The sequence below is a fragment of the Aedes albopictus genome, chromosome 1 (assembly GCF_035046485.1).
Source record: "Aedes albopictus strain Foshan chromosome 1, AalbF5, whole genome shotgun sequence".
Lineage (NCBI taxonomy): Eukaryota > Metazoa > Arthropoda > Insecta > Diptera > Culicidae > Aedes > Aedes albopictus.
The window spans coordinates 67,704,458-67,717,719 of record NC_085136.1 but is presented as its reverse complement, the minus strand read 5'-3'; the positions used below and the strand labels follow the sequence as shown (position 1 = coordinate 67,717,719).

Sequence of the window (13,262 nt, the reverse complement as noted above, 5' to 3'; positions counted from 1 at the left end):
GTGTCTCTAATCCGTGCGAGTTCGCGTTCCACAGATTGAAGCTACCGAGGAAGATGCGGTTGACAGTTTCGGTGACGCGGCGATGAACAGTGAACTACAGTGCCAGTACTACGGTTCAAGTGTGAAAGGGCCTCCGCAAGTGGCGGCGACGGCGATGGATGCTTATCAGCACCACCCCCACCACCACCAGCAGCACCAGCATCAACCACAGTTTGTACAGCACCAGCCACAGCAATTAGTGCCAAGTGAAAGTAATTACCATCATCAGGTGTATCAGGCGTCGCCGCAGCAGCAGCAGCAGCAACAGCAGTCTCAGCCGATGCTAACCAGTCCACCGATACCGCCGATAAGGAACTTTGAAAATGTCATGATCGCTGGCGGCGGTGGCGGCGGTGTCGTTGGAAATCCGCTGGTGGACTCTGGCGGGGAGGGAGGGTTTGTATACGCGAATCTGCTCGGAGGAGGAGGAGGCGGAGGAAATCATGTTAATTACAACGGTACCTATTACGGCGGCGGCGGCGGCGGCGGAGAGCTAATTGATTTAAGTGCATCACAGCAGCATCAGTTGCATCAGCATCAACCTGTTGCAACGTTGAGCCATCAATCATCTGCCGTGCACCAGCAACAGCAGCAACAACAACAACAGCTCCCGCATAATGATATGTACAATGCCGATATCGATTTCATGAACAATTATTTAAAAAGCCTTCCGGACTATGCGGCAGTGGCCTGTCCGAGTTCCAGTGCAGGCTGTGGTGGAGGAGGAGGAGGTGGAGGCGGAGGAATCGTGGTGAGTAGTGGCGGCAGTGGAAAGAGTGAAAACTACCGGCACCATTACGTCAATGACCCCTACCTGCAATATTACGACAGTGCAACGGCGATGCAAGGCTACTATCCGATCGCCAAGTCCAGTTCGTACCACGCGTACAGCTCGATCCCGTCCCTTACGTCCTCTTCGTCTGGATCGGGGACTGGGAGCAACTCCACGGGAGGTCATCCCACGTTTTATCAACCGGTTCAGCACTTTCAGTCACAGCCATACCATCGTCAACTCCCGCCTCAGCACCATCATCATCACCATCATCACCATCACCAAGGCCAACATCACTATCAGCAGGGTGATAAATTAACTCGAAGTAATTCGCACTCCATCGTACAGCCGCGAGCCTCGACCGAGAACAAGTACGCTGGAGCCGGTTGTGCTCACAAGAAGAACAGGGCCACCCCAAACGATGGCAAGGGTTCTTCTTCGACAGCACCCAAGCAGTCTAGCATGAGCAAGTTCTGGCAGGAAACCACCTCCAACAAACCGTCCAACAACGCACCCAAGTTCGGCTGGAACTACGACCGCATCATGGCCAAAACCAAGAAGGACGTCCAGAACAGCATCAACGAGTACAAGAAGAACGTCACCAGCATGCACAATCTGTACAGCAGTCCCGACGGCCACATACCCGAGGCTAGCAATCACTTTAAGCTAAGGAAGAACTATTCCTACTCCCATCTGGACAAGCATATCCGCGATCACCTCACCGAGGAAGAGTTCCAGAAACTAGTCAGCGAGAGCGAGTCCAAGCCGAACTTCTACAGCAACCACTCCTGTAACTTCGTCAACCCGCTTTGCAAGAGCTTCTCCAGTGGCGCTATGAGCTTCGGTCAACCCTTCCTACCCCCTCCGCGACCCGTCCCTCCTTCCATCAGTCAAACTCCCACAAACCTCTCCAAAAGCTCCTCCAACACTTCCATCCTCCGAAGACCTTCCATAACCCTGCCGGACGTAACGGCCTTCATCCCGTCCCTGAACCTCGCCAAGAGCTCCTCATCCTCCTGCATCTACACCAAAGCCCTCAATCAACCCAACAGCAAGAAATACAACCTCTTTACCCCCTACAAACCCATCGTCCCGGACTCCCTCCCGCCCGGCGATATCAGCGCCACCAACAAAATGATCTCCAAGAACAATGCCCTCATCAAGAAGAGCGCCTCGTTCAACCCGTTCGGCAGCGGCGGCGGGCCTCCCCCTCGCAAGGGAACCGGCGAAAGCTTCTTCATCAAGCAGCACATCCCCCCGCCCAATAAGGTCGTCATCGACTACCCGCCCTTCACGAAAATCTCCTCCATCCAAATCCCGATCAACGGGCAACTCCCGCCGGCCTTCCCGAACCGGGACTTCAACAACAACCTCCACCACCCCCCGCAGGACTCCTGCATCATCAACATCGAGGACAACATCGAACAAAGCATAGCGGACATCTACAACGTCTCCGCTCCCAGCGGAGTCTTCAAAAGCTACTCGCACTCCCGCCTCAACCCGGACGCCAAGAACTTCACGCCCAGCCGATCGCTCTGCGACCAGTCCACCGCCACCACCACTGCCCTCACCCGGTCCAACTCCAACAGCTGCACCGTGGCCATCAACCACACCGGTCGGATCCAACCCCTCCCGGTTGCGACCTCGATGACCTTCGCCTCCACCGTCCAGGTCACGCCCACCTACGTCCCCGCCAAGGGCATCACCCTATCACAGTCTGCGACCCAGATCGCCTCCTACGGCGACGAACCGGAAGACGAGGACACCATCGTCCCGTGCGGCTCAGACCTCGACGATGACGACGAAGACGACGAAGACGATGACGAGTACGATCTCAACTACCTGGGGGACGAAGACGGCGAAGCCGTCCCGGAACCCGACCAACCCACCTACAGCCACACCCTTGATCAGTACTTCATGCCGTCCACTTCCGCGGTGCATCGCGGAACCGCCGAAAAACAACCGGACACCACCACCATCCCTCGGATATTCAAGGCCTCGGCGGACATCTTCCTGGAAACGGACGGTGCCGCCGGGCTGGATCCCAGCGGGACCGGTCCGGGATCCGCCGACCTGCAGTCACACCACCAGCATCAATACCTGCTGGATGATGACGACGATGACGAGGAAGTCACGGCAGCCGGTGCGTTTCCCACCTCGCCGGATTCCACAGATTCCTGCTCGCCCGGAGGAGCGGGATCCAGTACTACGGCGGCGGCGGCAGTCGCAACGGAGGACGATACCGGAACGGAGGTAGCGCTTGAGTTTGCTTGGTGACGCCGCTTCACAGCTCCCGCTGCCCATAGCTAACGCTGATCCCGCGCCACTGCCAACCCGCGTTCCCACTGCCCACTGCCCAGTCAATCGGTTTGTTCTAACAGCATGGTTTTGTTGTGAGCTTTGTGTTGTCCGTGTGTGTGAATTGAAGTATTGTACTAATTCTTCTATTTCTAAGATACTGTTTAGTTGTTGCATCTGTTTTTATATTTTCCGACGAACGAATTTGCCAAAAATCGAAAAGAACATGTCCATTGAAATAGCTTATGGATGGGTGTCGTGCACAGACAAACATACATACGAACATACATACGCACAGACAGACAAACATTTCTTTCACTTGTTCAATCTGAATCAGTATTCGAGTAGTTAGTGAATGGCAGTTCCTGCAATACGATTCAATCGGCAATTTCTTGGAAAGCTTCATCGGAACTTATTTTGAAATTTTCCTCCGAAATTTCTTAGGACATTTCTTTTGAAATTCCTGTGGCAATTGCTTCAGGTATTAGTCAGTTTATAGAATATTCTTTGAACCATGGGTTTGGTAATTTCTCAAGCACTGCTTTTATAAAAGGTCTTTCGACATTCCTGTCTGGAATTCCTTCGCCAATCTCTTTATAAATTACTTTGGCCATTCGTCGGGAATTTTCTCGTGCAATAAAGAAATTCAAGAATTTCCACCAAACGGAATTTTTGAAGAAATTGGCAATGGAGTTCCAGAAGGAATTGCCTTTTCCCAAAAGAATCGTCGAAGGAATTTCAAAAAGGCATTGCCGAAGGAATTTTCAAATAACAAATTCCTTAATTCCTTAAATCCTTCTGGAATTGCCTGAGAGATTTCCGAAGAAATTGCCAAAGGAATTTCAAAAGAATTCGCCAAAAAAGTTACGATTAAAGATTTCAAGTGTTGCTGAATTTTTTTTTAAGAAAATTGCCGAAGAAATTCCTATAAAAATTACCGAAGAAATTCCTAAAAAAAATTCGAAAGCATTTCCAAAGGAATTGGACAAATTGATTCCCAAAAAGATGTAGGAGAATTTTCCCAAAGTTTTTGTTGAAAAAAAAAATCCAATAAAATTGGATTCTTGCAATTCTTCTCCACAATTCCTTCGACAACTCATCAAGAAATTTATTTGGAAATTTCTTCACTAATTTTATTGGAATTAAACAAAAAACTTTTGGAAAGTTCTCCTGCTATTTCTATTTTGGCAATTGTTTTTGCCGATTCTTTTGGAAATGCTTTCGCAATTTCTTTAGGAATTTCTTCTGTAATTTTTATAGGATTTTTTTCGGCGATTCTTTTGAAAATTTCTTCGGCAACTCTTGAAATCTTTTTTCGGAGTTTTTAGGCGAATTCTTTTGAAATACCTTCGGCAATTAACTTGGAAATCTCTCAGGCAGTATATTGGAAATTTCTTGAGAAAGTCCTTTGAGAATTCCTTTGCCGCTTCCTTTTCCAAATTCCTTCGACAGTTGCTTTTTGAAATCCCTTCCGGAATTCCATTGCAAATTTCTTCAGCAATTCCGATAGAAAATGCTTGGATTTCCATCGTTTTCGTTTGAGAAATTTGCAATAAAATCGTCTAAGGAGATGCCGAAAGGCTTTTGGAATTATGGAGATTCCTAAAAGCATTGCCTGTGAAAATTCCAAACTAATGGCTCAAGGAATTTCCAGAGGAATTGCCAAAGAGTTTGCGCTTTTCTTTCGAGAATGCCTGAGAGATTTCCGAAGAAACTGACGAAGGAATTTCAAAAGAATTAGCCTAAAATTCCGATTAAAGATTTAGAGTGTTGCTGAAGAAATTTAAAAAAAAATTAAGAAAATGCCTATAAAAAATACCGAAGAAATTCCTAAAAAAAGGCGAAAGCATTTCCAATGGAATTGGACAAATTAATTCCCAAAAAAATGTAGAAGAACTTTCCCAAATAAAATTGTATTTTATCTTGAAATGCCTTCACTAATTTCATTGGAATTAAAAAAAAACTTTTGGAAAGTTCTCCTGCAATTTCTTTTTTGGGAATTGATTTGGCCAATTCTTCTGGAAATGCTTTCACAATTTCTTTAGGAATTTCTTCGGTAATTTTTGTAGGATTTTTTTTCGGAAATTCTTTTGAAAATTTCTTCGGCTATTCTTGAAATCTTTTATCGGAACTTTTTGGGCGAATTCTTTAGAAATACCTTCGGCAATTCCTTTGGAAATCTCTCACGCAGTTTATTGGAAAGTTCTTGGGAAATTCCTTTCAGAATTCCTTGGACGCTTCCTTTTTCAAATTTTCCTTCGGTAGTTGCTTTTTGAAATTCCTTCCGGAATTCCATTTCAAATTTCTTCAACAATTCCGATTGAAAATGCTTGAATTTCCAACGAAATTGTTTAAGAAATTTCCAATAAAATTGTCGAAGGAGATGCCGAAAAACTTGTGGAATTGTGGAATTTCTCAAAAGCATTGCCTGAGAAAATTCCAAACTAATGGCTCAAAGACTTTCCAGAGGAATTGCCAAAAGAGTTTCCGCAACTCTCTCGGGAGTTCGTTGGACAACTCATCAAGCAAGTTATTTGGAAATTCCTTCACTAATTTTATTGAAAATTTCTTCAAAACACATTTGGAAACTTCTCCAGTATTTATTTTTTTTAAGAATGAAGTTGGCCAATTCCTTTGGAAATGTTTTCGCGATTCCAAATGGCAATTTCTTTGTTATTTTTTTTAGGAATTTCTTCGGAAATTTTCTTGAAAATTTCTTCGACAACACTTCAAATCATTTACCGGAACTTTTAAGGTGAATTCTTTTGAAATACCTTCGACAATTCCTTTGGAAATCTCTCAGGCAGTTTATTGGAAATTTCTTCGAAAATTCTTTTTAGAATTCCTTCGCCGTTTCCTCTTTGAAATTTCTTCGGCAACTCCTTTTTGAAATTCCTTCCGGAATCCCATTGCAAATTTCTTCAGCAATTCCTATTGAAAATGCTTGAATTTCCAACGAAATTCTTTGAAAAATTTCCACTGAAATGGTTGAAGGAGATGCAAAAATACTTGTGGAATTATGGAATTTCCTAAAAGCATTGCCTGAGAAATTCCAAACTAATCGCTCAAGGAATTTCCAAGGGGATTGCCAAAAGAGTTCTCGCAATTCTCTCGGGAATTCTTCAAGCAATTGATTTGGAAATTTATTCACTAATTTCTTTGGATTTTTTTTCAAAAAACACCATTTGAAAACTTTTTCAGCATTTTTTTTTTTGGGAATTAATATGACAAATTCGTCTGCACATGCTTTCGGTATTTTTTATAAGTATTTGTTCGGCAATTTTCTAGAAAATTTCTCTGTTGAAATTCCTTCGACAATTTCTCTGTGAATCTCTCAGGTAGTTTATTGGAATTTTTTTCGGAAATTCTTTTGAGAATTCCTTCGCTATTTCCTTTTTGGAATTTCCTCGACAGTTCCTTTTTGAAATTTCCTCTGTAATTCCGGTTAAGTGTAGAATTAGCTTTAGTTAAAATACACAGAAATAAAAACCAAAAAAAAAAACTCTGTAATTCCATTGCAAATTTCTTCAGCAATTCCTATTGAAAATGCTTTGCTTGATTTTCTAACGAAATTGATTAAGAAATGTCCACTAAAATGATCGAAGGAGATGTCGAAAGACTTGTGAACTTTCCTAAAAGCATTGCCTGAGAAATTTCCAAAGGGATTACCAGAAAAGTTTCCGCAACTTTCTCGGGAGTTCCTTGGACATTTTTTTTTTGAAATTCATTCACTAATTTCATTGGAAATTTCCTCAAAAACGCATTTGGACATTTCTTTAACGATTTTTTTTAATTGATTTTGCCATTTACCCTGGAAAGGCTTCTGCAATTTGTTAAGGAATTTCTTCGGTAATTTTTATAAGAATTTCTTAGTCAATTATTTTGAAAATTTTTTTGGCATCTCCTTTGAATTATTTTTTTCAGAATTTATTCGACAATTTCTTTTGAACTTCTTTCGGAAATTCCTTTGAGAATTTTGCATGCAGTTAGTGTAATTTTTTTCGGGAACATCTTTGAGAATTACTTTGGCATTTTTTTTTGGAAATTGGGAATTCTTTCTGGAATTCCATTTCCAATTTCTTAAGAAATTCCTATAGGGAATTTTGAAATTTCAAAAACAAAATTGATTGAGACATTCCCAAAAGAATGGCCGAAAAAAATATAAAGAGAAAGGATTTCGCTAGGGATATGCAGAAAGAATTGTGGAAGGTATTCCTAAATCAATTAGCTTATAAATTTCAAAATGTATAGCCGAAGGATTTCCCAGAGGAATTGCCAAAAGAACTTCTTCAGAAATTTTCGATCAAAATTTGTAAGAATTTTCCAAAGGGACCTCTGAATCAGCTTCCAAATGATTTTTATATGGATATACAAAGAAATTGCAGCAATAATTTCATAAAAGTGCCAAAGGCATTACCGACGGAATTCCCAGAAACGAATTCCACAAATATTTACAAAGAAATAATTTAAGAAATTTCCAAAAGAATTTTCGAAGATATTCAGAAATTATTTGCTGAACATTGCCGATAGAATTTTCAGAAAAGAGTTGCCAGAGAAATTCTCAAATAAATTACCCAAGTAATATTCAAAACAATTGTCAACGAAATTGTCGAAATTCTAAACATATTTTTTTAAGAATTGATTCAACCAATTCCTCTTCAAATGTTTTGACGAATTTCTGCTGTAATTTTTAAAGCAATTCATTCGGCAATATCTTTGGAAGTTTCTTTGGTAACTGTTTTCAAATCTTGTTTCGGAATTTAATCGGTAATTGTTTTTCCTTTGGGTATTTCCCAAGCAATTTGTTGGAAATTTCTTTGAGAATTCTTTTGGTACTTCCTTTCTGAAATTCCTTTGGCAATTATTTTTGGAAATCTGTATTTTTTTTGGAAATTGGCGATTCTTTCTGGATTTCCATTGCAAATCTTTTCAATAATTCCGATTGGGTTTAGGTATTCTCAAATTTTTGAAAAAAGTTTTGGTCATTTCTAAAAGAATTTCTAAAAGAAAAGAAAAGAAAGAAGAGGGGAATTTATAAAGGGATCTCCGAAAGGAATTCCCTATGAGAAGGCCGAAAGAGTTATGGAAAGCATTCCAAAAAGAATTGGCCTATAAATTTCAAAATTTCCAAATTGGCCAAATTGAAGAAATTCCAAAAAATAAAGTTAATCAGATATTTCCATCAAAATTAAAACAATTTTCCAAAGGGATCGTCGAAGCAGTTTCTTAACGAATTTTGATAAAAATTTAAAGAAATCACTGAAATTGACAAAAAAAAAAATACCAAAGGCATTACTGAAGGAATTTGTAAAAAAAAAACGAATTTCACTAGAATTTACAATGGAATAACCAATTTCCAAAGTTATTTCCGCAGGAATTCTCAAAGAAATTGCTGATCAAGTTTTTATGGAACTACCGAACTTTTTTTTACAAAAGACTTGCCAGATGAATTCTCAAAAAAAAATGCCCAAGCAATTTCCAAAAGAATTATCAAAGAAATTGTCGAAAGAAATTCTGAAAATATTTCCGGAGAAATGTCCTCAGAAATTGGTTACTTGGTTAACACATTCCAATGAGATTTCCGGAGAAATTCGAAAAGAATTTTTCAAACGAATCCTGAGGGAAATTGCCGAATCAGATTGAATGGAATTCTCGAAGAAACTCACAATGCTCAAATTGATTGCTGCAACTATTTCCATAGAAATTTCCGAAGAAAGCCTCAAAAGAATTCCCAAATGAATTTTCAGCGAAACTTTTCGAAGCATTTTTCAAAGAAATTGCGAAGAAATTTGCTACGGAATGACCGTTTGATTATCCAAAAAAAATACTAGAGAAACTCCCACAGCAATCGTCGAAGAAATTCTCAAAAATAAACGAGAAAGTAATTCTTGAAATTGCCGAAGGGATTTTCATTTTGCGAATAATTCATTGTTCTTTGGATGAGCGATACAATAGCACATTTAGCAATCAGCTAGTCAAGGTCCCTACAGAGATTCAATTGATAGTGAACAATTGTTTCGTTGCTGGCAACACTGCTGGAATACGATTAAAACAATCTTTACATTCATAATTCATTGCAAGGTAGATTTATTTTCCAATGTGTATTGAACAAGGCTCAAGTGAGTACGAAGTGCTCTCTTGTTGTAGAGTTGGTTGGTTTTTTATGCCTGGCAGCACTGGTTTAAAAGAAATTTGTTGAAATTCGTTAAATTTCTAAATGAAATAAGCCCTGGGGAAATTCCTGACAATTTGTAGGATGAATTCTTAAAGATCTTATAGATCCTTGGAGATTAAATCCTATAAGGGATGGTAGGGATATTTATAAGGAAATTACTAGATTCCTCCAGAACTATTTTTGCACAAAATTTCAGAAAGAATGTCGAAGTATTCCTGTGCCTATTTCTAGAGACACTAAAGCCGTACTGAAAGTCACTATGTACACTAGCGCCACGTGGTAGTGAAATTCGGAACTATGCTCTTCATGACCTAGAAGTACTCGTAGTCCTGAACAACCTTGCCGAAGATCGTACCATCTTATCTGGCTTCAATCTTGTGATATATCACACCAAAGTCCTATCGGAAGTAGCGATGTACACTAGCGCCACGTGGTGGTGAAATTCGGAACTATGTTCTTCATGGCCTAGAAGCACTAGTAGTCCTGAACAACTTTGCCGAAGATCGTACCTTCCTATCTAGCTTCAATCTCGTGATATATCCCACCAAAGTCGTACCGGAAGTCACTATGTACACTAGCGCCAAGTGGTGGTGAAATTCGGAACTACGCTTTTCATGACCTAGAAGTACTCGTAGTCCTGAACAACTTTCTGCCTGGCTTCAATCTCGTGATATATCCCACCAAAGTCGTATCCGAAGTAGCGATGTACATAAGCGCCACGTGGTGGTGGTATTCGGAACTATGTTCTTCATGACCTGGAAGTACTCATAGTCCTGAACAACTTCGCCGAAGATTGTACCTTCCTGGCTCCTTGAAGTCCCCAGAAAATCCTCTGAAACCCCTTTAACCCTTTGGAGCCGGATAATTTCGCCACTGCAAGCGCAATCCCCGCAAGCTCCGAATACCACCGGCTCCAAAGGGTTGAGCCCACTGATCTTTCCGAGATCCTCTGAAATCCCATGATAATCTTCTGAAATTACCTAAAATCCCACTCAACTCTCCTTGAAATCTCCTGAGTTCTCCCCTAAACATCCTGAAGCTTGCTGGAACTCCGTTGAAACGCTGTTCATACTCCCATTGTGTCCATTTCTAACATATTTTATATTGTTACGATTCGAAACAACCTGTACTGTTAAATATCCATTTACGATACCCCATATGGTACATAACCATATGTAAAATTGTTATTTTATCATTTTCTATATGGTTGTCAGCATGGTTATCACAATAGACTGTTTTTGTGCGATGATAGTAGATTGCCAAGGTTGCGACCATTCATTTGCAAAGATTTACATTCATTTGCTATTATCTCAGTTCAGAAGCATGCTATCGAAAAACAATGTATGGGTGAATTTAACCTTGTAGTTTTATCTGAAAGTTTGTCGAATAACATTGGGGTCGCAAACGTCTACCAAAGTCGTGAGCGAGCTGTGAAGGCAACTCTCCACGCGGTGAATGTAAATTTCATTCACGCTGTGGAAAGTTGCCTTCACAGCTCGCTCACGACTTTGGAATGCGTGTGCGACCCCAATGTTATTCGGCAAACTTTCAGATAAAACTACAAGGTTAAATTCATCCATACATTGTTTTTCGATAGCATGCTTCTGAACTGAGATAATAGCAAATGAATGTAAATCTTTGCAAATGAATGGTTGCAACCTTGTAGATTGCTGCAGGATTTCTCGTAGGTATTCGCTGAGCAACCCGGGTAAAAATTCCCATACGTATACAATTTATATTAGTAATACTACAATACATTATGTCACCAATTGGGACTTCTATTCAATGAATTCAATGCCAATACAACTACTATTTTAGAATATGCTTAGACTGAACAATATAAAATAATATTTTGATTGTATACGGTTACGATGCATAACATCCTGTATATTATACTTTTAAACATTATTTTATAGTGCATTGTATAGTGCATAACTATACGTTAAATTGTTACTTTATCATTTTTTCATAGTAACCACAATAAATCTGATCCAATTTTGTTGAGGTTAAAAGAAACAGTTATCTTGAACTTATCTGAATTCAATAACATTGTCATCGGAAAAAATGTGGGTCCCAATAACTGAAACCATAACGCTTAAGTTCCAAACCATACATTTGTTCACCTCCATCCGTTGTTGTTTCTCGTCGGAAAAAGGAAACCCAAGCTAATGATTTTCCAATCGTGTGTCCGTCCGTATGTGAGTAGGTATGCACGCTTGGTTTTCCTCTTTCGCTGCGCACCACCTTTTAGCAGAAGGCAAATGCAAAGCTCCACCAAACCCAGTAAGTAAATTACGTGCGAATAACTAGGTGTAAGTAGACGGAAAAGTGCACAACTGCGGCGGTGGCCGCCGCATCGTAGCCACTTATCCAATCCAAATCCCCAATAATGTTTGTTTCAATCCATATTCCATATGGTATGAACGAACAGACATTGCTGCCTCTGCCTACACCCCAATCCAAGTAACCCGCACCAACAGCGATCGACTGCGCTGCGGTGTTTGGACGACTCTGCTCAGTGGGTTAGTAGGCTTTGAGGATTGAAACTTATATCGGGGGAAATGCGTAGACGTTGCCCGGATAAAAACTACTGAACATTTGAAGTATATAACAATACTACCACAACACAGTTTATAGTCAACAAAGATTTTTTTTTGTGTAGTAAAGTTAAAACAATATAATAACAATAAAATGTATGGTTTGTACTTAAGATTTGTTCGGGAAAATCCCTTTTTCTATTGTTTTTACATTATTTCTTAAAATGTTTATTAACGATACACCTTATTGTTGATTACCATAAATTATTATATATTATATATTATAATTATATTAATTTTCATTTTGTAGAGTACAACACAATAGACTGCATTTTAAGGATACTATACAATGTATTGTATTTTAATATTTTTTATTGGGGTATACAAGTGAAAATGCTTGAATGGCCATACTTCTTCACAGCTTAATCGATAAGTACATAACTTTACAAATTTACCGCATGTCTATCTGTCAAAACGGTTGCCAAACAAATTGGCATCAACTGTCAGTTGTTTGACGTCTATCAGCTGTTAACTCTTTCTGCAAATTATGGTGATCAATTGCAGTGCAAACGCGTTGCACTTATTGAACAATCTTCTGTAATGTAAAACGTCTCAATTTGAGTATTGGTGTTTCAATACGAAATATCTGGCGGCATCAAGCGGTCAACTGCTTCCTACGCGCTGCACTCAATCAATCATCATCGTCGACTAGAGTTGAGTAGACCAACCACGTTGTCGCGTAGCGCAGCTTGCGCCAGCCAGCTCATAGTAATTGTTATTGTTTTGATTGCGCTGCATTCTACGCTTTTCCATCGTCGCCACCAGACAATACCGCTGTCAACGTCCAAGTCACAGTCAAGTGCGTAAACGGGAAAAGCGCTGCTGCTCCTTCCAAAACAATATTGTGCCTGCTGCTACTGCTAGTGTCGTGCCCGTGGTGTTTTGATGAGGATGGTATTTTTAGGTCGGATAATGGCTCTCCCACCGCCATCATCGCTTCGTTTTCCGCTCTCATTTTTGCTTTTTCGCATCGTTTGACTTTTCTTGGGCAGTGTTGCCAAGATTACTTACAAACTATTGACGATCCATTTGTCAGGAAATTAGAAGGCCTAGACCAAATGTTACTCGCAATTCGTAGATTTTAGATTTTTTGGAGTAAGTTTGAAAAAGTATCAAAAAACACCAAGATTTTCCGAAAAAGCTAGATCTGGCATCCCTGCACCAGCAGCGGTGTTGTTGTGTTAAATGTCATGTAACAGCACGGGGCGCGCATAACAGTCGACAAAACGAGAGTAATTAGTGTTCAGTTGCTCTTTGAACTGCATTCTCACTTCTCACAGCTGATGACGGCAGTGAAAGAGTATCGGCGGTTGCGCTTGCGCGACTTTCGTGCGCAAATATCTTTTCTTTTTTGCACCTTCACAACACTAGCGCCACCTTC

At 40.5% G+C, this 13,262-nt stretch overlaps 1 protein-coding gene across 20 annotated transcripts in view; it reads left to right on the top strand.

Annotated features, from left to right (window-relative positions):
* LOC115255738 (uncharacterized) overlaps positions 1-10,988 on the top strand; it is a 43,421-nt gene extending 32,433 nt beyond the window's left edge. For all 20 annotated transcript variants that reach the window (XM_062844759.1, XM_062844756.1, XM_062844752.1 and 17 more), the window contains one exon: positions 35-10,988. In XM_062844759.1, the coding sequence (XP_062700743.1) occupies positions 83-3,088 (3,006 nt within the window). In that variant the 5' untranslated portion in view covers positions 35-82 and the 3' untranslated portion in view covers positions 3,089-10,988. The remainder of the gene's footprint in view (positions 1-34) is intronic.
* The last annotated feature ends 2,274 nt before the right edge of the window (positions 10,989-13,262 follow it).